Source organism: Homalodisca vitripennis, chromosome 7, assembly GCF_021130785.1.
Source record: "Homalodisca vitripennis isolate AUS2020 chromosome 7, UT_GWSS_2.1, whole genome shotgun sequence".
NCBI classification, from domain to species: domain Eukaryota; kingdom Metazoa; phylum Arthropoda; class Insecta; order Hemiptera; family Cicadellidae; genus Homalodisca; species Homalodisca vitripennis.
In genome coordinates, this window is record NC_060213.1 from 74292203 (window position 1) to 74318684 (window position 26482).

Consider the following 26482-nt stretch of genomic DNA (forward strand, 5'->3'; position numbering starts at 1 on the left):
AACCAAGTTCCGATTTAAGGTACTTTCAGTGCCGGTGGTCTTTAAGGTGCAGAATATACATATGTATAAAATTTCACTTTCCTATGACAGAGGTTTATTGAAAACACAATACATATTCCTTCTAGGGGAAAATCTATTTAAATTCCTCTGGGTTCTTGAAATTGATTCAAAGTCTTTACTTAGTAAGTTGGTACTATAAGGAACGTGTATTTTAAGTTTCATCGGTGTAGGCCACTGGGAAGTTAACAAACAAAAAGAATAGTTTTATATGGATTACAACAGTATTGAAACCCATGGGTGGTGAGAAACGTATGTGAGATACATTTAAACTTTCTTAGGGCAGTGGGAAATGGAACCAAAAATATTGTAGGTGTTTGAATCCCTATTTAGGCCCATATAGTTGATTCATCTGTATACAACTTTTTCTTGCTTGTTTATTAATTTATTTAAGAAATAAAATTTTATTGCAATAGGAAATCAGGAAGTTGATATCCAAAAATATTCTTCCTCTAGGATTTCAAGTCCATTTCGTCCCATCGGTTTGGATGTAGATAAATTCAACATTGACGCGAACAGAAACCTTTGTTGGCGACGGTTTGAAAATACGAGAACACGTACTAAGTATATTTATAGCTCTTTAAAGTATTTTACTGTGTATAATGTGAAACATGTTTGCACAAGTTCTTCGGGGTTTGCCGTACGAATGGCTGGCTTCTTATCTCAAGTACTGGGAGCAGTACGTGCAGGTTCCGAACGTCCGTTCAATCCAAATTCGAAAAAGTCATGGAACTCGTCAGGAACCTATCCATGGTACTTTATTGTTCTTTTATATTTAAATAAATTGGCATTATCAAAAATTGACATTTGATTCTGAATGCTAATGACACTACTCATTGATTGAGAAGTAGCTATCAGTACGAATACTGAGTTCAGCTCCATTCAACATTCCACTTAGTTCACTATCTGATATCTGCCACTGGTACAAGGTTGACTTCTGAAATATGTAGTCCACATCTGTCTGAAGAGATCCTTAAAGTGTCGGTGACGAAGACGTTGAAAATTAACTCTTTTCATCGTTTCGAAAACTAGACTAAACTACAGCAGCTATCCAGTGTAGTAGTGTAGTCTAAATGAAGAGGTACTCTCATTGTCTCATCAGGTGCACAATTATATAACTCACTAATCGCATAACTATTTTATTTTATTTCGAAATAATAGTAAACAATTTTTGAAATAAGGGAACAAGTTTCTTATTATTTTCTTAATAGGCTCTTGTTTATGTCGTTTAACTATTTATGGAACCTCTAATTGATACTCAATATAAACTGTAAGTACCTTAGTAGTAAGTATAGCAATTTCTTGTAAGTAGCCATTTAAAAGTGTATGATTGTGTATATTTCAAATAGGTACAATGCATTTTATTGATATACAATATACTGTTGACGTATTGTTCATAAATACGTATACAGGGTGAACCATACCACCTGGGCTACTGATTGAAGTGGTATAACAAGTGAAGATATAAAACTTTGTAATTTTCAAAAATGTATATAATTTTAAATTTCTAAATTATTTGGAAATTGAACCTTTTTGGAAATGGTAGGTCCTAACTACTTTAAAACTATTTTAAAACAGTTTGAGTTGTATAAGTTGTTCACTAAAGTAACAATAAAACAACCTGCAAAACTTATTTTTTTACATTTTCTAACCATACTGTGCATTTATAGCAAATCGAATTTAAAATTATCTTTTTCAATGATCTGTTTCAAGAGACCTTAAGGTTATTCCAAATGTTTATGGAGAATCTAGTTGATATGCAGTAAAGTGGTTATCTGCTAGATATATCAGAATTATATCAAGAGGAATTTGAATAAAAAGACATATCATAAATGGTACATAAATGCAAAAAATGTAATGGATACACACTGTACATCTGGTGACAATTTCATTTACAAGTCGTGGCATTGTTTACAATATCAGAGTGCACCAGGTATCCACTGTGATCCAGTGTATATTTAAAGTATATTTCAAATCTCATGAAATATCTAGCACAACTACTAGATACACGTGGCAGATATACATCAGACTTGGGGTATTTGGGTCCATTAAACATCCATTAGATGCCGCTGTATAGTACAGGGCATAACGGATATTAAGAGCCACCTGTAGTGAAACGATCTTGAATTTTTCCTATAAGAACAACGTTAAACATTTGTTCAAAATTGGTTATTACCGATAGACGGTTTGAAATATAATAGAACTTCGGACATCTGACATCGCTATTCGTTACAAAAAAGTATAACACTTCAAGGATTGAAATACAACCTCTTCTTTTGGTGTGAAAAGGACGCTGGGATATTGGCAATGGACTGTTACTCAACAACATTAAAATAATCTTACAATACTTGACGGACTACGTGCATCCTGACAAGAGAGGAAGAACCCAAGGGGTGCCACTGCACAGACACAAATTAAGTACGAAAAGCCGTTTTTCCCAAGTCTGGACTTCTTGTAAGTCATCAGTTTGGGTGTGACGTGTTTTTGCCCTTGGCTCCTGTGCAGTGATATCGTTTGGGTTTATTCTCTGCAGTCTGATCTTCATGCAGTTCATCATGTATCACTTAAATATTTTAAATTTGAGCAGCAGCCCCTTGCCATTTTTTTATTATTATTGATTCGGGTTTTTCACACTTGGAGAAGAGGGTATATTTTAATCCTCGAAACGTAGTGTAATACATTTTTATAACTTATAATAATAACTTGTCAAATGTCCGAAATCCTATTAGAGTTACACCTATTCCACTTTTACACCATTATTTTTATCGTAGCATCATGGGTATAATGGTTAATTTTAAAGATATTATTAATATTATTATATTATTAATAATATGTACACGCTTTTCAGGTTTTTTTGCAAAATTTATACTTTTTTATAACTAAGTGATGACCTAAGTACAGAAATGTTTGAGGTATTTTGTGAATTACGAATGAAGATGTAAAAAAAATTTAAAATCTTTTGAATATAGATTAAATATATCTTTCAAATGTGACATGTATCACAATATTTATTAAAATAAGGTGGTAAAAGCATTTAACATTGTTCATATGGGATTAAAATAAAGATTATCACCATCACAATCGGCTCTGGTCGACATACACTGTACACAAACTAGACTGGATTCTGCTATTCCTCTCATTTTCACTTAGCATGATAAACCACAGGGTGCTAAATAAAAACAACACTTTTTTGTAACACTTTTATTACCAGTAATTACTCATTACATTTCCTTATAAATACCTCTGATGATTCTTTACAAAACGCATGCAATGAAGGAAAGCTACGGCTACACCAAGAAGCGGACAGGTTTAACACAAGGAAGCCGGCTGCGTCTCTTCACCAGTCCAAGGCCGTAATAACGGTGACATTCTTATAGCACCATATTTGCAAAGTAAACCGTTTACTTACGTCTGTATAAAACTACAATTAACATCGTCGATAATCCGTTCTTTACATTAAACAATCACATCTAAAAGCTCTCTTCTTGATAGTTGAGTTGGATGAATGCATTTCATTGATTGTATGCTTAATGGTTAATTAAGGATTTCAACTGTTCAAATTGTTCCGTATTGTGTTTCAATTTTCAAAATTTATTTTCATAAAGATATTTCACGTAATCTTTTGTTAATTCCATTAAGTGTACACGATGATATACAATTTATTGTTTGACACGCCGAAATAAACCAAAAAAAGTTTTATTATTATTTGTTTTCCATGTATAAATACTGGTCGAGACTTACCCCTTCACACCTACCATATTTTTCTGACGAACTAGATCGTAAGAGTTAAGCTCTTTAAGGGTGTTGACCTTTTAGAATGTCTTTAGTACTAAAAATAATTTATAAAATGTATCTTTAAATATAATCATAAATTACGCGGTGGGGCTTTAACAAGAAACACTTCTATACAACTTACACGTTATAAATAAATTCAAGTATTTTTCTTTAGCAGAGGGAATGAATAACATATAAATTGTTACCAATCAGATATCTTCATTATGGTATGATTCTTGATTCTTCTATTATTTATCATATACGTTTTCAAAGGTAGGTCAAACTTAAGAATGTTATCAAAGCTAATTTGGCGTACAGAAGTAACCTGTACGTGTACAATTTACTATTAGGATTTACCGTACAAATGTAACTTAACAATCTAACCTCATATTTCATTGGCAAAATCTTTCAGAAAATATCCTATAATCTGGCTATATAAACGTAATAACACCAAGTGTTTTATATTTAAAACATTTCCAGTACTTTGCCTGTTTAGTCTTTACTTGATCGTATTAAATATCCGTAAGGTGTATTTAGAGATACTAACTTGTTGAAAACTGTTTTGGTCAATAGAAGCCACATAGATCGCTAGTCGGAAGCAAGCTGCATAAATAAGTTAACTCTGACGTCAACAGAATCATCAATCAACGTAAAGGTCGAACATTTCCACCAATCAGACATCAATGAAACACATTCACCAAACAGTATTACTTAATAAAACGTACCTTAATTTACTTAAAATACTTTTTGGTCTCTGGTTAACTAAAATTACAAACTTCATCAAAACAACCGGAACACACTATTCACAAATAAATTATGTTTACAGCTTAGATTGCACTTTACACCTAGTTTCTAATCATAACGTAAACTACCGGTGTGCTAATCAAACAAATCGATATACATAAGCTCAATGTCAATAAAAAATTGAAAACATAAGTACGCTAGTGCATAAATAAACAACCAATAAACCGTAAACATCATGTTTATGCAAAAAAAAATACATACTTATGGCCATTATATCAATTATAAACTTGATCAGCTGGATGGAACGTGTCCTGATTAAAGGACTTCTTAACCACCAAAACTCTAATTCCAGTCAGCCTAACACATATGTTCTGGGGCAACATACACTCGCTACGAGATAAGTAACACAAGCTGGGACAGCTGTAGGAATTAATTCTATGAACAACACTTGAATTTAGACTGCAATAATTTACAATAATATTTTGAAGGTTACACTTGAAATAGTGCATATCCTCAACAAAAAGTGTAAACAATGAAAATTATGTTAATTATAAGCAAATAGCAGTTATAAAAGTTCATTGGTGAAAACTTATTGGTATGAGGAGAAATAGTTCACAAAAACAACAGAATTTTATCAATGGTATTAATTTAAATAAAATATGGGAAATGCATATTTATATTTTATCCGTAATAAAAAAGTTACCCTTTCACAAACCAATATTTTCTTCATCGTTTTCCTACGAAAATAGAATTTCATCCCAATTCCTGCATGACATAAATAAATGTATGGGAGTATTGTTAATTATTGCAGACTAAAACATAATAAAAGAACTTACACTGTACTTAGCTACACGGTTTTAATAAACATTAAAAATAGACGTTGAGACATTTATTAATTGATTTCATGTTACAGGATTAGCTTATGACAAACAATAGTTCGACAGTGAGAGAGCCACATAACAGCTGATATTCCACATATAAGACCATCAGTGGGTTAGAGAAAATCAAGGACTGTCTAAGGAAATCTGTTGGAATATTGAGCTAAACCAATGCTTTCGGAAACGCACACACCTTAACTTATTTCGATTCAGTCTTTTATTGGAATTACAAAGCTACAAAAGACCTAAGATTCTGACATCTAAATTAATTTATTGCCGATGGCTGCAGGATTCAGTCGGTGAAGCCGGGCGAACGAGCACTCGGCTACACGGAGTCATCCTCGACTTCATCCGTATCCGGTCAACCTCTCTATAAGAGACTTGTGATTGGAACCAATCAAAGTATAACCAACGATGCTACATATTTTTCAAAGCCTACAAATGTCCTTACCTAAAATCGCTGATTGCTTGAAGAATGTCACGCTGAAAATGTTCTAAACGTACCATTAAATAATATTGACTTACACTGCCCGAACGTTTTTAAGTTCACAATGTTTTGTAATTAAGTAACTAAAGTGGAGGTAGTAATTTTTTATCAGTTTATAATGTGCATATATCGAATAGTACTCATTGAATTTGCATAAACCATTTGTGAGGATTAAAAATGTATATAAGGTTTTCTATTCCGGTCGTTTACTCTTTGTATATGCAATGTTGCAAAGTATGTGTAAGCGACATATGGTAAAGAAGATTTAAAGTTGGAAAAACATATGTATTTGGTAAAACAAGTTTTCATGGTGTTTTAAAAAGTTAAATTTTGTATTTAGTTAAAATTAGTAATTACATTGACAGACAATCTAAGTCAATATCAGTACGAGAGTTTCTCGTACTTCATAGTCTCCCATTAAAATTGTTCTTACAAACTCAACATTGTTTTCAGCATGCTTGAAAAAATGGGAAAAACGATCATGTTGTGCTTTAAAATGGAAATTAAATCTACAGTTAAGTTATATTTGAATGCAGAAATACAGCAACGTACAAAAACATGAGGGATTTTTAATTCATCCATCCAAATACGACATTACGCACGCTCATTGTAATCTAGTAGCGACTGTTGTCTGAAGTGGGCTACACTAGGGGAAAATAACACCTACTTTCTTGATCAAATAATGTTTAAGAGTTTCGTTATACCTTATAAAAGTTGTTATAGATAACTTAAGAGTTATTCATTGAAACTTCGATTCGTTCTTAGTGACTACCGTACGCAATCCAGCCTAGTTTACAAATACGTCATCAAATAATACCGGGGACGTTAATTTAAGAGCGAGTACTGAAAAAACTACATTTAGCGCATGTCTTGCAACTTATGCTAATTTAAAAACAGATGTGATTGGTTCCTAGATTTGTTCTTAGTCTACTTCAAAAAGATGGGATAGTAACAACAATGCACCTAACTGCCTCAAGGCTCGTCGGGTATAACATATCGGTTAAAAATAATTTCAACGATTTTGATTCAATCTCTACTATTAACGTTTCTTATAAATCTCATCTCCTCTTACAATTACGAAAGGCTTTTACTCCAGCTAATGAAATAACACTTAAATTATTTATTACATCCGCAACGTAATCTATAAACGTAACTAGCAACAAATATAACAACCGTCAACTTTCTAAGTATGATGAATGGTATAAACATCAATGTAAGGAATTCTTTTTCTTCTACCTTTAAATATATTAAGTACTGGTATATAGTGTAGTATTATAATAAGCTTTAAATACGTAATAAAGCAAAATGGACAAGGACTGCGCTGCAACAATTTCATGATTGTTGAAAGGGACCAGGGTTGTTCCACCTCTGACACCCTGTTGCTGAGGCTCCATCCGCTACCCGACTCGCTCGAGATGGCCCCCCCAGTGCCTTCCCCTTCGTCACCCTCGGATAGTACGCATCATCCCTTTCGGCCATAGGCGTAGGCACCTGTACTCTTTCATCACACAAAAATATTCATACCCTGTCTGAACCTCAACAAACTTGAGCTTGATTCCGTAAACGCTATCGCAGTCACAGTTAACTTACACTACAAATAATCACGTCATGGCTAGGAAATTCAAAGCTAAAGTACTAAAATAGATCCGTGACTGAATATTAGGGTCACTCGACTGCTTAAATTACATATTTTGATTAATGAAATTTATCTCTTTAAAGTTATAAGTATTCGTAGCTTTCGCTAAGTGCCTTAAATAATGTATAATCACCTCCTATTGACTAACATTAAGGAATAGGTTTTTCACCTCGAATAGGACCGTATAGTGATCGTCAAAACTTTACGTCTAAGTGGTTAAAAGATTTAAAAGCGCCCTAAAAACTCTCATCAGTGTATGATCTTATGAATACAGTAATAAATTATGTGGACGGATATACAGGAAATATAAGGACAATTTGTTGAGCAGCAAATAATAAATAATATTAAAGAAAATTAGAAACTATTTTTTTCTGAACAGCTAAAACAATTATGTTTCTTTTTCAGACAGTACACAATAAAAATATGCTAACAGTTATTTATTAAACTGATAAGTATCACACGAAATAGCACAATAAATTAAAATAAATTACTTAATTAATATACTTAACACCGAACTTACAATAAAAATGCCAGTGGAACAAGCTGTAATCTGCATTGAAGATCACGAAATACTAAAACAACGAGTGGACACCAAGTCCTTTGCTGCTGGTTGCAAAAAACAAATTCCTTACTTCAACAAGTGATTATACATTGATGGCTCAGGTATCTCTAAGGGAGGAGAGCTCTAGGACGCTGCGCACCCGAAGACGTGGAGTTGGCTGTCCGCGGGGCGGGGGGAGCGGTCCTAGAACTCCAACCGGTATGCTGAACAGCTGGTCTCGTGATCCTGGAGATTGATGGTGCAGCGGCTGGCGGAGGGAGAGAGGTCTATCTTGTACTTGGCTAGAATGTCCTCATTCTCGGCCACCCAGTATCCGAGCGTGTCTGTGTCGTAGGTGGGGATAATCGTCACCTCTGGAAAGACAGGGGTTGTTGAGTTAAATAAGTGATTGAGTGGAAAGTTCTGCAGAAAAATTATATTAGGACGAAAGACCATCACGTATCCACAGAAAAGATAAGAGCCTTAGTTTTGAAAATTATCTTAAAACAATACACAAGCAAAATGAATTTTAATCTCCATTCTAGGGGTCTAAACATAATATAAATACATGATATATTGATACAATAATATATGGAGAACTTTTTTAAACTGATATTTGAATACGCTTTTTTACACATGTTGATACTGAAATAGACGTGGTTTGTTTAGGTACTGCTCAGTATATTCAGCATATCGCAATAACACGTATGTTTCTGTTCTTAAATAAAAATAATGTAAAAACAATGCATTGCAATAATACTAAAATGCGTTAAAATTTGCGATGAAAATAGTATAAAATTCAGCATTTTCTTCATTTTCAACCATGAGTTTCCTTCGCCACTTTCTTACTATCACATCTAACGTCTTTCCATTTTCACTCCATGAGTCAATTTCTTTTAGAAACAACAACAAAAAACAAGTTTCTAATTGTCATTTGCTATCATGGCCATTTATTTATCAGGAACAAATAATCACATAATTAATTATTTAGTTCTATATAGATTTTATTCTTCTTAGGATTACGTCAGAAGTTTCGGTTTAATATCAGATGACTGAAAATAGCTCTGCACAGTAAAGCCATAATATTCCAAAAGGTTTTGATGTGGGGTGAACCGTAAAGCAATGAATGATATTAAATTATGTTAATATGTTTCATAACTGTTAAGTAATAGGTGTGTATAACAGCTGCGGCAACATTATGACGTAAATTTGAAGTTACAACATGGATTTGAGTATCTTGTGTTATAGTAGATGTCTGTAGTATTTTCTGTGCCAATGAATGATTATCTCGAGGTGTAATGAAATATGGTGAAAACGTTACAATGAAAAAAAAAAAAAACTATTAAGTTACAATAATAAGGGATTTTTATAAATAATATTTATTGTTAAGTCCCAGAACCCTGAAATATTCTACACATAACATAGCTTTGATAGGAATAGTTAATCAATGCGAATATTGAATTCAACTCCATGTCACCATACGTTTAGTGCAGCGTCTGAAATCTGACACTGCCAAAGGCTTGACTCCTGAAGTCTTTCTATTCAGATTGACCAGTACTTCACCCCACAGCTACATTACGTCTATAATACCAAAGATCATATCTAAAACATCGTAGAGTACTCAATTATGCAAAGTATGGGGAAAAATGTGAACACTCCTTCGTCTAAATTTCACTTTATTTTGTAATCTAGGTGTCTTTAATGTCAAAGCCATCCAAGGAGTTCGTTTTGAGCTTCTTCGTCGCCGACTTTTTTATTTGTCCTCAGACGGAGCAGATTACAGGAGCAAGTTGCCTATATGACAGCGTGAGATTTATGTGTGAAATATATTATTCGATCCAATTAATTACACTGAACATAAGAGCAACAGTAAAATATTGGAAGGTGTTAATTTACAAACTATATAAACATTGTATTGACTTACGATTGCTGAATTGCGGTCAGTTCATGCGTGAGATTCACTTACCTCTCCTGGTACAGGGGATGTAAAATAATTGTGAATTATTACAGTCTAGTAGTAATAATATATTTCCATAATATCTCACCTAAATCTTTGTCCTCCCACGTCTGCTTAGCCTCCAGAAGAGCGTTGAACACTTCGCGGCTCGGTTCGGTGCCGCTGAACACGTAGTAACGTGCCCGGACGCGCTTGAAGAACTCGACGGACGTATAGTGCGAGTTGCCGTGGTGGGGCACGTAGGTCAGGTCCATGTAGACTGGTGTAACGGGCTTTGACCTTGAGTCTTTGTTTGAGGCTCGTTTCACAGGTGACTCAGGGTGCTTCGACTTGTTGCTTGCCTCTTTCCCTGATCATACATTACATTATAGTTTTTAAACAATATGCGTAACTATGTAAAAAAAGCAGTGATAGTAGTATAAGGTTTATAATAAAAGTACATCCAGCATATCTTTGCCTATCAGAATAATTAAAGCTAAATTTTCGGTGAAAGAAAATGTGATTGCTAAAACAAAAAAATTGGTTTTAAAAAATTTTGTGAAAGATGTCATAAATACTAATTCATATCTCGTGTTGAATTGGATGAGACATAAGTGATGAGACTAATTCCCTACATAAGAGAGAGACTCGGCCATATCATTATATAAATAATGATTTGGAAACCGTATAAATGGTATTATTTGTTTTATATTCGTTAAGCGTAATTGTTTTAATAACACCAACAAGTTGTACTTGCATATTTTTTTATTTATTTTGGTATTTCTTATACATTTGAAATGTGGTGTATGTTTTTATTTAGAATTTTAAATCTTATAAAAGTATTGAAGTTCTCAAACAATAGAAAATAAGTCAAGCCCTAAGGAAAAAAACTGAAATTCAAAACCACAATAGTTTTATTATTACTGAATAGTTTATTCAATGTTCATAACAATGATTTCCCCGAATAATATTTCATAAAACTGTAGGAACTATATAATGTCAAGAAGTAATAAAACTAAACGCTTTTTTCAATGGAGTGTAGTTGTAATTTGAGTATAAATTTTAATTATTTTGAACACTAAATAACTTTTATTTTGTTAGATTCAATCTTATATTTTGCTTTAAAGTTGATGGGACAAAAAGTAATCAGAAAAGTTACTCTCTAATTATTACCATTATACTCTGAGTTAAGTGGGATATGGATGTGTGCCCCTTACATGTTTTAGATACTTATAAAGTTAAATCTACGAGCATAAGTTCTTTAAAATTTTACATTATCTTGCATAACATACTAAATTAATAACTTTTGCTAAAATTTCTTAATTTAGTTTAAATGGTTATATATTAATTCATCATGTATTAAATGGGCTATATTTAAAAAAGATAAGTACATATACAAAATAAAAACTTTAATTCTTCACGTTTTATAGAATAAACGATTAAAAATATAACATTTTATAAAATAAACATTTAAAAATATATATTTTAGAGAAAAGTACATATATTCTTATTATAAAACCGTACCGTTCAACATAATGTATGATAATAATAATTTATGGTTGTCTTATAGGAGTGAGATTGGATAATTGTGTTTTTTAAGCACGTAATTTTTGTGAAATCAATGAGTGTATTTTCCTTAAGAATGAAACCGGTCGTCAACCCCACTATGTAGTCTGAGTAGAGGTAGTATGAGAAAGAATAGTTGGGTAAGGGCGGGTTACAGATATCAAAACATAATGAACTCTTTTAGATTAACACACTGAGATTCAGCTGTTCAACACGTAAAATATAAGTTAAACTGGTGTCAGCCGACATTATAAATATTGAATTTTTGGCAGCAAATAGCGGCTTTCAGACTCTTTACTTCGTTGGCAAACAATCAAATAATTATTGATTATGTATCTGACGGTTGGTCAAGCGAGTTAAGCTAAAATAACAGTAAGGCAATATGAAAATACTTTTCGCTTGATATTTTACCCATTGTGATACCGTCCCATTTCGAAGAAACCTAAAACTAGTTCGGCTAACGATTAATGTCTTTCTTTAGCGGCTTAACGAAAATTCCTCTTTCCAAGAAACAATAGATCGTCTGGTCTTACAATGCAACTGGATCTCGGTTCTTGGCCTATTGGTTTTGTCACTCATAAACTGCTTATACTTAGGAAAATACCTGCAGTTGTTATTGTTATTTGAAATTATTGAAATTTCCCTTATTTTGAATTATTTTGTCAGTCAAACTGATAATGAATTATTTAAATTTTTCCATTAGTTTACAAGTACCACATCTTGCTTTTGTGCACGGCTGGTTTTAGATGGTTCCTAAAATTAAGTTATGATAACGAATATTAGGTTTTTGATGGGAAAAACTATTTTTAAAGTTGGTGGGTTTAAGAGAAATATATTTAGGTAGTTTAGAAGAAGATATATTTCGAATTTTTTCTGGTATTTGCAAATACAGGAAAAGCTGCTGTTTGAATCTTGTTAATTTTTGTTAGCATGAGAATATTGTTGTTATTTTAAAGTCTTTACGTGCAAATGATTTTATAATATTTTCAGGGAGTTTTTTTGGAATATTCTCTTTAAGTTAGAGTTTAGGAAAACGTACTAGTAATTTTTTTTAACCAGATGATTGTCTGTAAATGCTTTTGTTGTAAGTATAGGCTTTTGGGGATCAAACGTTTACTGTGCACTGAATAAAAATGAGTGTAGTGTAAGTATTGCATTTTATTGTTTTCTTTGATATGAAGTTCAAATCGATTTTCTAAAATAATATCTAAAAAAATACCTTTTATGACTAATTAGTTAATAGCTACCCTTTTACAGTTGCTAGGTTGTATTGCAACAATTATGAATTTGTCATTGGGCTTCACAGACAAAAAACGTAAACGGATTATGCTACTTAATTAATGTACTGCATTCAAATTACTATACTTACCGACTGGTGTGTTAGAGGCAGATTTATTATTTTCTGCATTCCTTCTTGCAACTTTCTTGGGTGTCGTTTTATTGCTGGTTGATGTTATTTCGGTATCAATCTCTCCATTCATAGAGTCTTTTTTAACCGGAGGAGGGGCAGGTGAAGGCAAACCCAGAGGAATACCCCATTCATCGGCTGGATTCCAGACTAGAGTTAATGTACTTCGGCTTAAGGGCGAGTCAATTAAATTCTTAGGTGGAGGAGGAAGCCCCAGGGGTTTTCCCCATCCCTCAATCGGATCCTTCTTATCCTCACTGGAAGCCTTGGTACTACTTGAACTGATTTGAACCTCAGAAAGTACGGATTGACTAGTTACAGCTTTTTGAGGAACACTAGTCGTTGTAGTTGATGTTGATGACTGAGATTCCTGATATTCTAAACTATCTGGTTGGGAACTTTTTCCGTTAACATGAGGTTTACCGTGTCCGTTCGTGCTAGCTCCGCTGTAAATTGATTTGGAATCTATTTCCGACTTTCCCGCTAGCGTTTGGGTCTTGCCACCATTTGTATATTTGGTTGTTAGATCTTCCCCTCTTGTAGACTTGTGTTCTTTGACGGCAGTTTCAAAATCAATGTCTTCCTTTTTAGAACTGAACATAGATTCAAACTGACCTTTTTCAGAACTCGAGTACGGTTGATTTTCATCGTCTCCGTATTTTGATACATACATCGACGAGTACATTTGACTTTCTCCACTTGACTGTTTATTGTCCTTTAAATACTCTTCTAAAGGATCCTCTTCAGGAAGACTTCCATATAGAGAACTTGTCATTGCTGAAGGTATTGCTGATTCTTTGAGCTTAGACGATTCCTCGTAGAAACCTTGCTTTGAGTGCTGGTGGACATCAAAATCGAATTGCGGCGGTGATTGTGCGATATGTGATGTGACACTCATTGGAGAACAAGGGATGTCATCATCACTGTCACAATGTCTCGAGTCAGGACGACCTTCACTAGTTTCTCCCCAGACGTGTGTAGCTGCTCTAGATACCTGGCCACTACTAATATCACTATGTGGTGTGGATGGGCCTTCAAACTCTCGTTCACTTGCCATGTCCGAAGCGGGTGTGCCACTTCTACCAGCATCAGATAATTCTTTTTTTAATGTATGGCTTGTACCACCAGAAGATGCCGTCTCACTGCTTGGTTTAGAAGCTTTAACTAATTCACTTGCTGCAGTACCTTCTTCTTGTGAGGGTGGTTTTCTTTCACCAGTTGGTTCTACGACACATTCCTCTACAGTTTTTATAGTAGTTGAGGAATGGTCTCCATACGTTTTTGTAATAGTCGTCGTGATAGTCTTAAGTACTTCACCTTGTTTTGTGCTCTCACTGGGTCTTGTTTTTCCTTCACTAGTTGTATAGTGAGTAGTAGTGATTATCGTTTTTTCAGATGTGGGTAAGTCAGATTCTTGAACAGATGAAGTATCTTGTTTTTCAGAAACTACAGATGAGGAAGAAGAAGTTTTTGCTTGATCATCACCTGATACTTTCTGGTGTGAAACATTACCTAAATGTTTGTCACATGAATCGGTTGTCATTCTCGTAACTGAACTTGAGCATAATTCTATCTCTGTGCCACCATCTTCACTGCTCCCGGTTACCAGCATTCTATGAATTGAAGACGAATATTCATCTTTGGATGTATGTAAGGTATCTGTTTTACGCGAAGTTTCACTATCGGTTCTTTCTTTAGTACTACTCATAGAACTAGATTCTACCGACTTTAGGCCATCTTTATCATCAGTTGAATGTAATTTTTGAGCACATTTATTTGATTCAGTTTCATAATCTGATTTTAATTTTGAGTCTCCATCTGGAAGACTACTTTTTTCTATAAATTCTACATTGGAACCTACAACAGTAGAAGGCACAGTACTATCAGAGTCATCCTTAACAGCCACTTCAGTCTTAATATCCTTATTTTCTATTGCACTCTCAACCAAATGTCTCGAACTCACATCTACAGAACTGATTACTGCAGCAGGAACTCCATTTAATGGTTCAAGTGTTTGTTTATCTGTAGAAGGAACAGTAACGATTCCTTTAGCTTGAGTTTCACTTTTCCCTTCTTTTTCACTACTTTTAGAGTCGTCGAAAACTAGAGTCTTGTCATCGCTTTTATGTAACCCCGCAATAGGCACTTTATCAGTAGAAACAGCGTTCGAATCAATTATGGATTGTACAGCATCTGAGGCTATTTCACCTGTTTCAGCTTTAACACTTTCTGCATCTTTTTCAGATTGTAAAGTCTCAAGAATGCCTTTCTCTATAGCGTCTGATGCTTTGTCCAGTTCGTGGACAGTTTGTTTTGGTATTTCGTCTAGAACTGCTTTTGAAATACCTTTTGCTCCATCCTGAGACCCTTTCTGATCTGCACCTCTAACGCTACTGTCAAAACTATCAGGAGACTTAGATTTTTCTTTCCCCTGTTCTAAAATAGACAGTGGACCAATCTTTTCCACCACATCCGTCTGTTTCTCAGACAATTCAGTATCTGCCTTCTCTGTTGTCGAAGCCTCACTTTTCAATCCTGTTTTATTGTCGTCAGATATCTTTTCTGTAGGAACAGGGCTTACACTCATGGAGGTATCATATTTTTCAATCTTAGTTTCTGTACTTTTTTCATCACTGCAGATCTTGGTGCTATCTCTTTTTTCCTCACTTGATACACCAGTTTCAGTTTCTTCATGTGTTAATTTTTGATCCACTAATGAGCTTTCCACTGAAACGCTGTCGATCTCCTTTTCGATGACTAAAACATCTTTCACAATTTTTGAACCATCTTTTTCACTTGGCACAGGACTTACAGACTTAGGAGTATCTTGCTTTTCTGTGTGTGTAATTTCACTCGTGCTACTTGGTAGTTCGCTAATGCTTTTTAGGTCATCTTGCTTAATATCTATTGATTTTGCTTCAGCCGACTCGTCTGCATGGTCTTTTTGGTGTTTTTCTGGACTATGGCTAGGTGAAGTTATTTTCTGAACCTCATCCTTACTTTTTTCTAATAGTTTTGAATCTTCTTTTTCACTTGATACTGCGCTAATACACTTAGCTGTATCTACTGTATCATCTAAAAATATGGCTTCGTCCTTTTCTGATTTCTTTGTGTCAGTTAGTTGTAGACTATCAGTTTTATAAATATCGTCCTTGGCTGACTCTAACGTAGAATCTTTTGTATCATCTTCTTTCTTTTTACTTTCTTTCTCATGTAATTTATCACTCTCGGTGGAAACTGGACTAACACTACCTTTTACGTCCAAATCTTCACTCACTTCCACTTCTACTGAACTCGTCGATTCGATTATTTCTGATTTTTTACTCAAAATTGGACTGCAAATTTTAATTTTTTCCTGAGTTACATCAAACACTTCAGATTTGGCAGTTTGAATATCTTTCAATTCTTCTTCGCCGGAAGTCTTGTTTTGCACATCTAATTGCTTTTGTAGTATATTATCATGTGTTTTTAAAACTTCTTTCTCTGATACATCACTTTTTTCAGATGGAACAGGGCTTATAGATTTCTGAACATTTTCTTGAATAGTTTTCATATTTGGGTCTGTGTCGTCACCTCGATCACTAGGTACAGGACTTAAGCTTTTGGGAGAGACTTCTTTTGGACCATCTAATAGTGTTCCGTCAACATCTTTACTGTCCACTTTATCACTTGCATGAGGACTGACACTTTGGGGAGGAGTACTGTCTTTATGTTCATCAATTGGAATAGGACTTGAGCTTACAGGAGCCGTTTGTTTCTGTTCTTCTGTAACTGTCTTTGTATCAACCTCACTACTAGGTACAGGGCTAGTGCTTTTGGGAGTAGATTGTTTTTCGTCGTCTAGATGTTTTATATCTTTAATCCCTTCTTTGTCACTAGAATCTAGAACGCTAGTTTTTGAAGTTATATCTGTTCTATCGTCTAAAGTTTTACTTTTTGAATCTTTGTCATCTTCCTTATCACTTGGAAGAGGACTAATGCTCTTAGGAGTAGCTTTGTTCTGTTCATTGGAGTCAATTATATGTTTAGCATCGATGTCACTTGCAATAGAACTCATACTTTCTGCAGTTATTTGCTTTTCTTGATCTCTATCCTTAATATTATTTACAGCTTCTTTATCGCCTAGGAGAGAATCAGTAGTTGATGATATAAATACTGAATCTTTAACACTTTCTTTTCCACTTGGAATAGGACTTATGCTCGCAGCAGTTATTTCTGTTTTATCCTCACACACAGTAGTGTCTACATCTACGGAATCTTCTTTTTCACTTGAAACAGGACTAACACTTTTTGTAATGGATTGTTTCGGTTCATCTAACACGTCAATACCTTTAGCTTCCTCTATATCACATGAGACAGGGCTGACGCTTTTTGAAGTTGTTTGTACTTTTTCGTCTATTTTTATTTCCTTTGTATCGTCCTTTACACTTGGAACTGAAGTAGTGCCATCTTGTATTGTTTGTTTTTGTTTATCTAGAACATCTGTATCTTTGATGCTTTCTTTGTCACTTGAAACAGAGCTGGAGTCTTCAATTTTAGTTTTTGTATCTTTCCTACCCGATTCTATGGGTTCTTCCTTATCACTAGGAATAGGACTTGTCATTTCAGGAGTGGTTGGTTTCTTATCCTCTGCAAGAATTTCTGTACCTTTGATGCTTTCATTATCACCTGGAACAGAGCTGGAGGGTTCAAGTTCAGTTCGCCTATCTTCATGATCTTTTCTATCCGATTCTCTGGTGTCTTCCTTATCACTAGGAATAGGCCTTGTTATTTCAAGAGTGGTTGGTTTTTTATCGTCTGCAGGAATTTCTGTATCTTTGATGCTTTCTTTGTCACTTGAAACCGAACTGGAGGTTTCAAGCTTGGTTTGTTTATCTTCATTGTCTTTCCTATCTGATTCTCTGGAGTCTCCCTTATCACTAGGAACGGGACTTGTTGTTCCAGGAGTGGTTGGTTTCTTATCGTCTACAACACGATCTTCTTTATCACTCAGAACAGGAGTTATACTTTTAGTAGAAACTACTTGAGTTTGTTCAGTTAACAATGTCGAATCCTCTCCATCATCTTTAATACTTGGGACAGGACTAGGGCTCCCAACAGCTGATGTATCCTTGGTACTTTCTTTATCACTTGGAACAGGACTGGTGCGTGGGGGACTGATTTCCATTTTATCCTCTAGATGTTTTGTTTCTATGATTTTAGAATCTTCCTTATCTATTGGAGTTGGACTAATGGTTTGAACAGTAGATTCTGTTGATTCATGTAGTTCTTTTGTGTCCTTTATACTATCCGTATCACTTGGAACAGGACTCGCTCGTAAAGGACTAACTTCTTTTTTATGCTCAGATTCTTTTCTTTCTATGTCTCTAGAATCTTCTTGATCACTTTGAACAGGACTAACTCTTTGAGTAGAAGAATCTCTTGGCTCTTCTAGTATTTTAGCACTTTCTTTTTCACTTAGTGCAGGACTGATGCTTCTTGGACTAATTTCTTTTTTATCATCTATAATTTTTGATTCTACAACTTTGGAATCATCCTTGTCGCTTTCAAGAGATCCTGTAAGTTTTTTCACAGTAGATGCTGTTGGTTCTTCTTGTAGTTGTATTCCTTCTGTATCTTTATCACTTGGAACAGGGCTGATACGTGAAGGGCTTTTCTCTTTTTCATCTTCTAAAACTGTTTTGTCTGTGTCCTTGGAATCTTCTTTTTCACTTGGAACTGGACTAACGCTTTGTGCAGTAGGTTCTGTTAACTCATCCAGGATTTTGGTATCTTTGGTACTTTCCTTTTCACTTGGAGTAGGACTGGTACTTACTGGACTGATTTCCCTTTTATCCTCCAAAATCTTTGTTTTTATATCTGTAGATTCTTCCTTTTCGCTTAGAACTTGAGTGGTTTTTAAAACAGTAGATTCTGTTGTTTCTGTTAAGATTTTTACACTTTCCTTTTCACTTAGAACAGGACTTTTGCTAAGTGGACTAGTTTCTTTTTTATCGTCTAAAACTTCTGTTTCTCTCTCTGTTGAATAGTCTATATCGCTTGTAACTGGACTAGCACTTAAGGGAGGGATTTGTGATTGTCCTTTTATGTCGTCTACAGTACTTGGAATAGGACTCGTGCTTGTAGGAGTGGTTTGTAATTTTCCATCTGAGTCCTTCTTTTCGTTTTCTTCACTCTTATCACTTGGAACCGGACTAATGCTTTTAGTAGCTACCAGTTTTTCTTCACTTAATTCTTTATTATCCTTATCTGTTTCTTTATCGCTTACAAGAGGACTTGTGTGCAGAGAACTAATAGCTGTTTCATCTTTTAAAATTATTGTTTCTGTATCTTTGGAATCTTTCTTATCACTTGTAATAGAATCTGTTTTTTCGACAGTAGATTCTGTTAATTCATCTAGGATTTTAGTATATTTGGCACTTTCTTTGTCACTTGGAGTAGGAGTGGTGCTTAAGGGACTACTTTCCTTCTTGTCGTCTGTAACTTTTGATTCTACATCTCTGGAATCACCCTTTTCAATTTCAACAGGACTAATTGTTTGGACAGTAGATTCTGTTGGTACTTTTTGTAGTTTTGTTTCAGTGATACTGTCCCTATCACTTGGAACAGGGCTGGTGCTTGGGGGACTGATTTCCATTTTATCCTCTAGATGTTTTGTTTCTATGATTTTAGAATCTTCCTTATCTATTGGAGTTGGACTAATGGTTTGAACAGTAGATTCTGTTGATTCATGTAGTTCTTTTGTATCCTTTATACTATCCGTATCACTTGGAACAGGACTCGTTCGTAAAGGACTAACTTCCTTTTTATGATCGGAATCTTTTCTTTCCATGTCTCTAGAATCTTGATCACTTTGAACAGGACTAACTCTTTGGGCAGGAGATTCTCTTGGTTCTTCTAGTATTTTGGTACTTTCTTTTTCACTTGGTGCAGGACTGGTGCTTGCGGGACTTATTTCTTTTTTATCGTCTATAACAATTGATTCTTGATCTCTTGAATCATCTTTATCGCTCGGAACTGGACTAGTCCTTTGGACAATGGATTCTGTAAGTACTTCATGGAGTTTTGTATCTTTAGTACCGTCCCTATCAATTGGAACTGGACTGGTACTTAGTGAACTGATTTCCTTAGTACCATCTAAAACTATTGTTTCAGTGTCTCTGGAATCTTCCTTCTCACATGGAATAGGACTAACACGCTTAGCAGTAGATGCCGTTGTTTCTTCTTGCATCGTTATATCTTTGGCACTTTCATCTGGAACTTCATCTTTTTTAAGTAATTCAGGGCTAACTGATTTTGATACATCATCTTTTTCTAATGAAACTGACTCTGCATCCTTTGTTTTTTCGGTAACAGACTCATCCAAAACGTGGGATATGTCTACGTTTGCTATTTCTTGTGTTGTGCCTTTATCATCACTTTTTTCAGGAGCTACACAAACACTAGTGTGTATTTCGTTCACGTCTTTGGGCGGTTTAATTATAACATCGTCAGTTAATGGTGGACTCTTTGAAGTAAGTGTAGGTTTTTCATCTACATCTTCAGTTTTCCCACTTGGAGCTGGACTGACACTTTTTGGTGATTGATGTTCTTCACCTTCTACAATTTCTCTATCAGATATTTCCTTTTTATTTTCCTCCCTTATTTGAATGAGACCACCAACTTGAATAGTGGCTTGTGTTTCCTGCAATGATTCAAGTTTTTCTTGTTTTAGTTGAATCACGTCCTTTGTATCATCCAAAATCTCCAAACCTTTTTCACTTGGTATTGGACTTTCTGATTTAGAAATGTCTTGCTTTTCTAGAGGTTTAATAATATTTTCTGAACTGATATGTATTTGAGAATCTTCCTTCAACATACGTTCTTTGTCGAATGTTTCTTTTTCTAACTTAATGTCTTTCAAAATATTGGCTGTATCATCTGACTCACTTGGCTTGGAAGAAGTTACGTCTTCATGTTGTATAGATCCACTCTGACTCTGTATACTTTCATCCAGTAATTTAATAGATTCTTCCTTGTCTCCTACATTTGATTCCGAGACCGCAGATGACGATTTCATTCCAATTTCATCTTCTTTAGATGTAGAATCAATTTTCTGAATTTTCTCAGTTTTCTCATTTATTAATTCTGATTGCCTTGTAATATCCTCTGCTTTTTGGTCTTCACTAATAGGTTTATCCCTAATATCATCCTCAACATCATGAGAGAGGGCCTTAGATTCACTTAGTTCTTGATTTCCATTTTGTTTATTAGCTAAATTTAAATCTAGTTCCTTAGTTGTTTCTAGAATTGCTCCAATAGCTTCTATGGACTCTTTCCTTTCTTGTACACCTAAAACGGGACTTGCTGGAGGAGTTTTTGGAGCATCCACTGTACTTTTAATTTCATTTACTGTAGCTAGTGTGACTTCATCTACTTCAGTCAAAATCTCTGGGCTTTCTTGTTTTTGTGGTAGTTCTTTAGTAGTCTTTTCAATCCTATTTTCATCGCTATCTTTAGGTATTTCTTGAAGAGATTCAATAACTACGTCTTTGTTAACGTCTGTTTCAATTTTGTCTTCTTTTTCTTTCTGACCTTCTTCTTTTGGAACTTTTAATTCTTTGGTATCAAGTGATAAATCATCGTCCTTATGTTGGTGAACATCGACGCTTTTAGCTTCTAGTATGAGGGATTCTTCAGTTTTTGATTTGATTTCTTTCTTTTCTTCTATATGATGTAGAGGCGAATCTGGAGCAGAGTCAGGAGTAACCAACACAAGTTCAGCTACTTCCGGAGCCTTTAACGTAGAGTGGATTAAATCTTCTTCAACAAACATTTTGTCAACTGGTAAGTCAACATCTTTTCTTATTTTTGAACCTATATCACTAGAAGATTCATCTACTTTATCAGTCACGTCTTTAGAAGCTAAATAATCAACCACAGCCTTATCAATAGTAGTATCTTCATCTTCGAGTCTCTGTCGTATTAGTTTTAGTTCCTTGAGTTCTTCTTCATCTGCCTTAACATCTTTTGGGATTTCAATCTCTTCAATTGGAGCAGGCGGCAGTTCCTCTTTTAATGGAATTGTCTGTGTCTTTTGTACTTTTTCTTCTTCCTTTTCCTGTTCCTTTTTACCACTTACAACATTTAACAAGTCGTCTTTACTTTTTGAGCCTTCTCGGCTAAACTCCTCATCCTCATAAACACCATCAACTTCTTCGTGAACCGGTAGATCAGCAACCTCATCTGGAGTTTTTACTATATCTCTTGTTAGCATATGGGATGTGTGAACATCAAAAGCTCCTCCTGGAATAACTGCTACTTGTGGTAAAGTTGTTGGCTGGTCAACTCTTCCTTGAGGTATCACCACGTCTTTTTCTTTGGTTTCTTCTTTATCATATTTCTCTTCCACACCTTCTTTTATTTCATCAAGTGGGATTCTCTCATCCTCAGGTAGCGTTGGCGCGGTTGTTGCCCCGGATTCTACAGTAGTGGAAAATTTTTCATCCGGTTGACTTTCCTCAGCACCATATTTTACGTCACCTAGCTCTTTGGACTTGTCTTTGGTGTCATCTTGCTTGTTATCGTCATCTGTCAAATTTCTATCGGACAAAATATTTTGCTTTTCTGGACTAGACAGAAGATCTTTTGTCTCTCCAGAAGTCTTTTGTTCGTCAGACCCTACACCTTCGGCTGAAAGTTCCGAACTTTCTTTTGATTGTTCAAGCTTTGCTTTTGCAACAAAGTCTGTGGCAGACGTAATAATATCTTGAACCTCTTCTTCAATTTGTTCTCTGTTTTCAGGAGTAAGAACTTTATCTGGTATTACCTCCTTACTCAAATTCAGTGCTAGATCAGTAGGTCCGGCATCATCTTTCTTAACATCAAGCTCTTTAGATTGGACGTCTTGTTTTGCGTCATCATCAACAACTATTTCATCAATAACAGATGGTATATCTTTTTCTTCCTTTTCGTGAATGCTTTCTTTTCTTGTTATTTCATCTTTCTTTTTTTCAGATTCAGCTTCATCTCGTAACAGTTTTTGTATTTCTTCTTCGCCTTCATCTGGTAAGTGAGATTCAAGACTTTCCTGTTCATGTACAGAGTCTTCACCATACTGTTCAATTTCAACTTTTTCAATTATTAATATTTCGTCTTCCTCTTCTTTCTCACTAAATTCCTTTTCGCTTGCATCAACTTGTTTTTCTTTTAACTTATCAACACTAGGTACTTCTTCACTTGCACTCACTTCTTCAGCTTTTTCTTTGGTGTCAATATGTTCATCAATTTCCCTATTAGAATCATCTTCTGCTTTTTCTTTTTCTTCTACCTTTTCTCCTTCCTTTTCAATTGCTTTTTCTTCAACTTTATCAGTATCCTCCGGTTTTCCTTCTTTTGTAATTGCGAGTTCAGCATCAATAGTGGAAGGTGTGGAAACAGTGGATGAATCAGTTATTATTCCTTTCTCGATTTCACCTTTAACCTTTTTTGTTTCTTTCTTTGTTTTTGTGATAGTTTTACTAGCAGCTTTAACAGGGGAGAATGACTTTGAGGGTAGTTTTACTGGTGAAGAAGATGATAATTTCTTAGCCGGTTTTTTGTCTAGTTTTGGTTTAGGAATTATTTCTTCTTTTTTGGCAGATTTTGCTGCAGATGATTTCGCAGCTACAGCTGCTTTCGCCTTGGATTCCACTACTTTCCTATTATTTTCTTCTTTAGTACTTTTTGCCGGTGTTGCAGAGGGTGATGTTCTTGTTTTATTAGAGACCTTTGCAGTGCTTTTAATGATCTCAGATTTAGTGGCTACTCCATTAATCTTGGAATCTACAGATTTTTTTGGTGTTGTAGGTGATGATTTAACCGAATCTTTCTTTTCCACTGAAGATGATTTGGTTGCTTTTCTTTCTGATACTTTTGATGTTATTTTTGGTTCTATTTTCTTAGACTTTGTTTCAGACTTCTGTTTATCTCCCTTTAATTTTACTGTTTCCTTTTCCTTATTCTGATCAGAAATTATTGTGGGCTTATCTTGTTTTGATGGCATTATTACATCTGTATCAATTTCTTTTTCTACTTCAGTCTTATTGTCTGGTTTAATTCTTTCTTGTTTAGGTTTTGGAGGCTTTTGAACAGGAGCTGGTGTTGTTTTTGGTTTGCTGTCACCTGAAACTGGGATTGTTGCACTTTTTGCAACATTTTGTTTTGCAACTGGCTCCGTTTGCGACACGGCTTTAGGAACAGGTTTAGTCAATCCCTCTCCAGGCAGTAGTTTATCAATCACAGCAGGCGTGGACTTAGTTTTACTAACTTTCGTACTTATACCTATCGTCGACGATGATGGTGAAAGCGTTTTGGCTGTACATACGGGCTGTTTCATAAAATCTAGGCTACGTAATTTTTCTAACCCTTCAAATATTTTATGCTGAGGTGTACTACCGGGAAACAGTATCCTCGTGATGGTATCCTCTGGATTTGCCGGTTGCCACACTAATAGCGCACAAATGGAAACAAGGTTTTGCAAAGGAAAACTAATGTCTTTATCTCCAGATTTTTTCGTAACACTAGTAAACAATGAAATATCGTTCGAATGCCACTTGGACAAGAACTCTTTTAGCTCTTTACTGTCTTTACTAGGACTAATAACATACATGTCCAATTTGCCATGACCAACTTTGTGATAAAGATTGATTGGTTCTAACACAGATTCACGCACACAATGGTGGGGCTTCAGCTGTAGATGCCTTAAATTTTGCACCATTTCTTCTCCCTCGTCCAAGAGGCTCACAAGTAGAGGATCTCGCACTTTCTCGTCGTCCGGCGTCGTTGGCTGCTTACGATCCTGAAACAGAACACATTACTGAGTAAGCTGTTACTACGGATTTAAGAACTAATCAAGTCCAAAAATAAAATACTTTATTTATGAAAATTTTAAACGGATAAAGGGATATTTCAGGGTATTGTTCTTAAGTGTACAATAATCCAAAACTTATATTTCGATGGGTATATGTGCATTAATACACTTGCTCTTAATACTGAATTAAATTTATTATAAATCTACTCTTATCCAGGCTAATTTCGCTTTATAATAACATAATGTATAAATAATAACTGTTGGACGTTCACAAAATACACCAGAGTAAGTGAATAGTCTAGCGCAATACCATTTGTAAACAAACTTTAGTACCGCTGAAATACTACATTAATGGAAGAAAGGTTATTAACTCAGCATTTTTATATGTTAAGTTTAAAAGCTATAGCTCATAAATTTCCTGCGGACAGATATACAGACAATGATGTAGAACTAAATTCACACAATAATTATTATGCAACACATAACTCTTTGTTACCTGCGTAGAAATGTAGTTTCATGCTTAATTTAAAGTGTACAGGTGACCTATTTCGAAATATCTTACAAAATTATATGGTGAAATGTTGTTAATTATTTAGGTTTAATAGCATTCTTCAAATTATTAAATGTCTAGTGACCTAGGGAGTTACTATAAAGCAATATTGCGCTCAGTAAAACAATGTCACCGAATTTAACTTTTATTTTATACTATATTACTCGTATTGTCCTTTCCTCTTATTCTATAAATAAACTTGTTGAATGTTAAATTTCACAGGATTGTACTCAGTTTGTATAAAAATGTATTTAGTATACTATGTTATCGTGGCCATTATAGTTAGCCATAAGAGTTATGTAAACATGTTCGATAACGCTCAGCCAAATCACATACAGTGACGTGTAACGTCACTGAAATAAGTGTTGCCTATATATAAATGAAGCTTCACTCAAAATTTCAAGTCTATAATTCAGTGCGCTTGCGAGGCATTTATTTTGTTATCTTTTCTGATATTTATAAAATATTTTATCAAGGTCAGTTTCAATGTAATCTTGTAAAATTGTCCTATCCATTCCATTATATACACTTAAGATTAGATTATACGGCGAATAATAATTACAAGACTGTTTACTAATCAAGTTTATACCATTCACCAGTAAACGATATTTTAGTATTACGTAAATCACCGGAAAAATTAATCATTAAAAATGAAATACAACACAAAAATGCTGGGCATATTTAACCCGTATTTACAAGTCATATCAGCAATTTTATATCACAACATCATATTAAATAACCGCTTTCAAAGTGCTGTATATGATATTAATAAATATCTTACAATATTTATTAATTATTGCAAATTAGGTTTGAAAATGACCTTTTTATAATACATTTTGGGATAGAAGCCTCCAGTTATTAATGTAATTAATATTAAATTAATAAGACTAATTGTAATAAAATTGTATTTCTTATTAATTTAAAAAATATTTGTAGCCTGTAAACATAAATATTAAGGAGAACGGTTGTTGAAATTAGTATAAAAACCATTTTATAATTGGAGTTTATTAAATACATTTTATGAAATATAAACCGTAAAAAAGTACAAAATATCAAGAAACAGATCAGCATTCCA

General features: G+C 34.4%; 1 protein-coding gene across 1 annotated transcript in view; it reads right to left on the reverse strand.

The window, feature by feature from the left end:
* Positions 1-4575: 4575 nt before the first annotated feature.
* Positions 4576-26482, reverse strand: part of LOC124365979 (microtubule-associated protein futsch-like) — a 412304-nt gene continuing 390397 nt past the window's right edge. Inside the window, 3 exon segments of the mRNA XM_046822142.1 lie at positions 4576-8491; positions 10163-10423; positions 12989-24845. Of these exon segments, the coding sequence (XP_046678098.1) occupies positions 8322-8491; positions 10163-10423; positions 12989-24845 (12288 nt within the window). The 3' untranslated portion in view covers positions 4576-8321.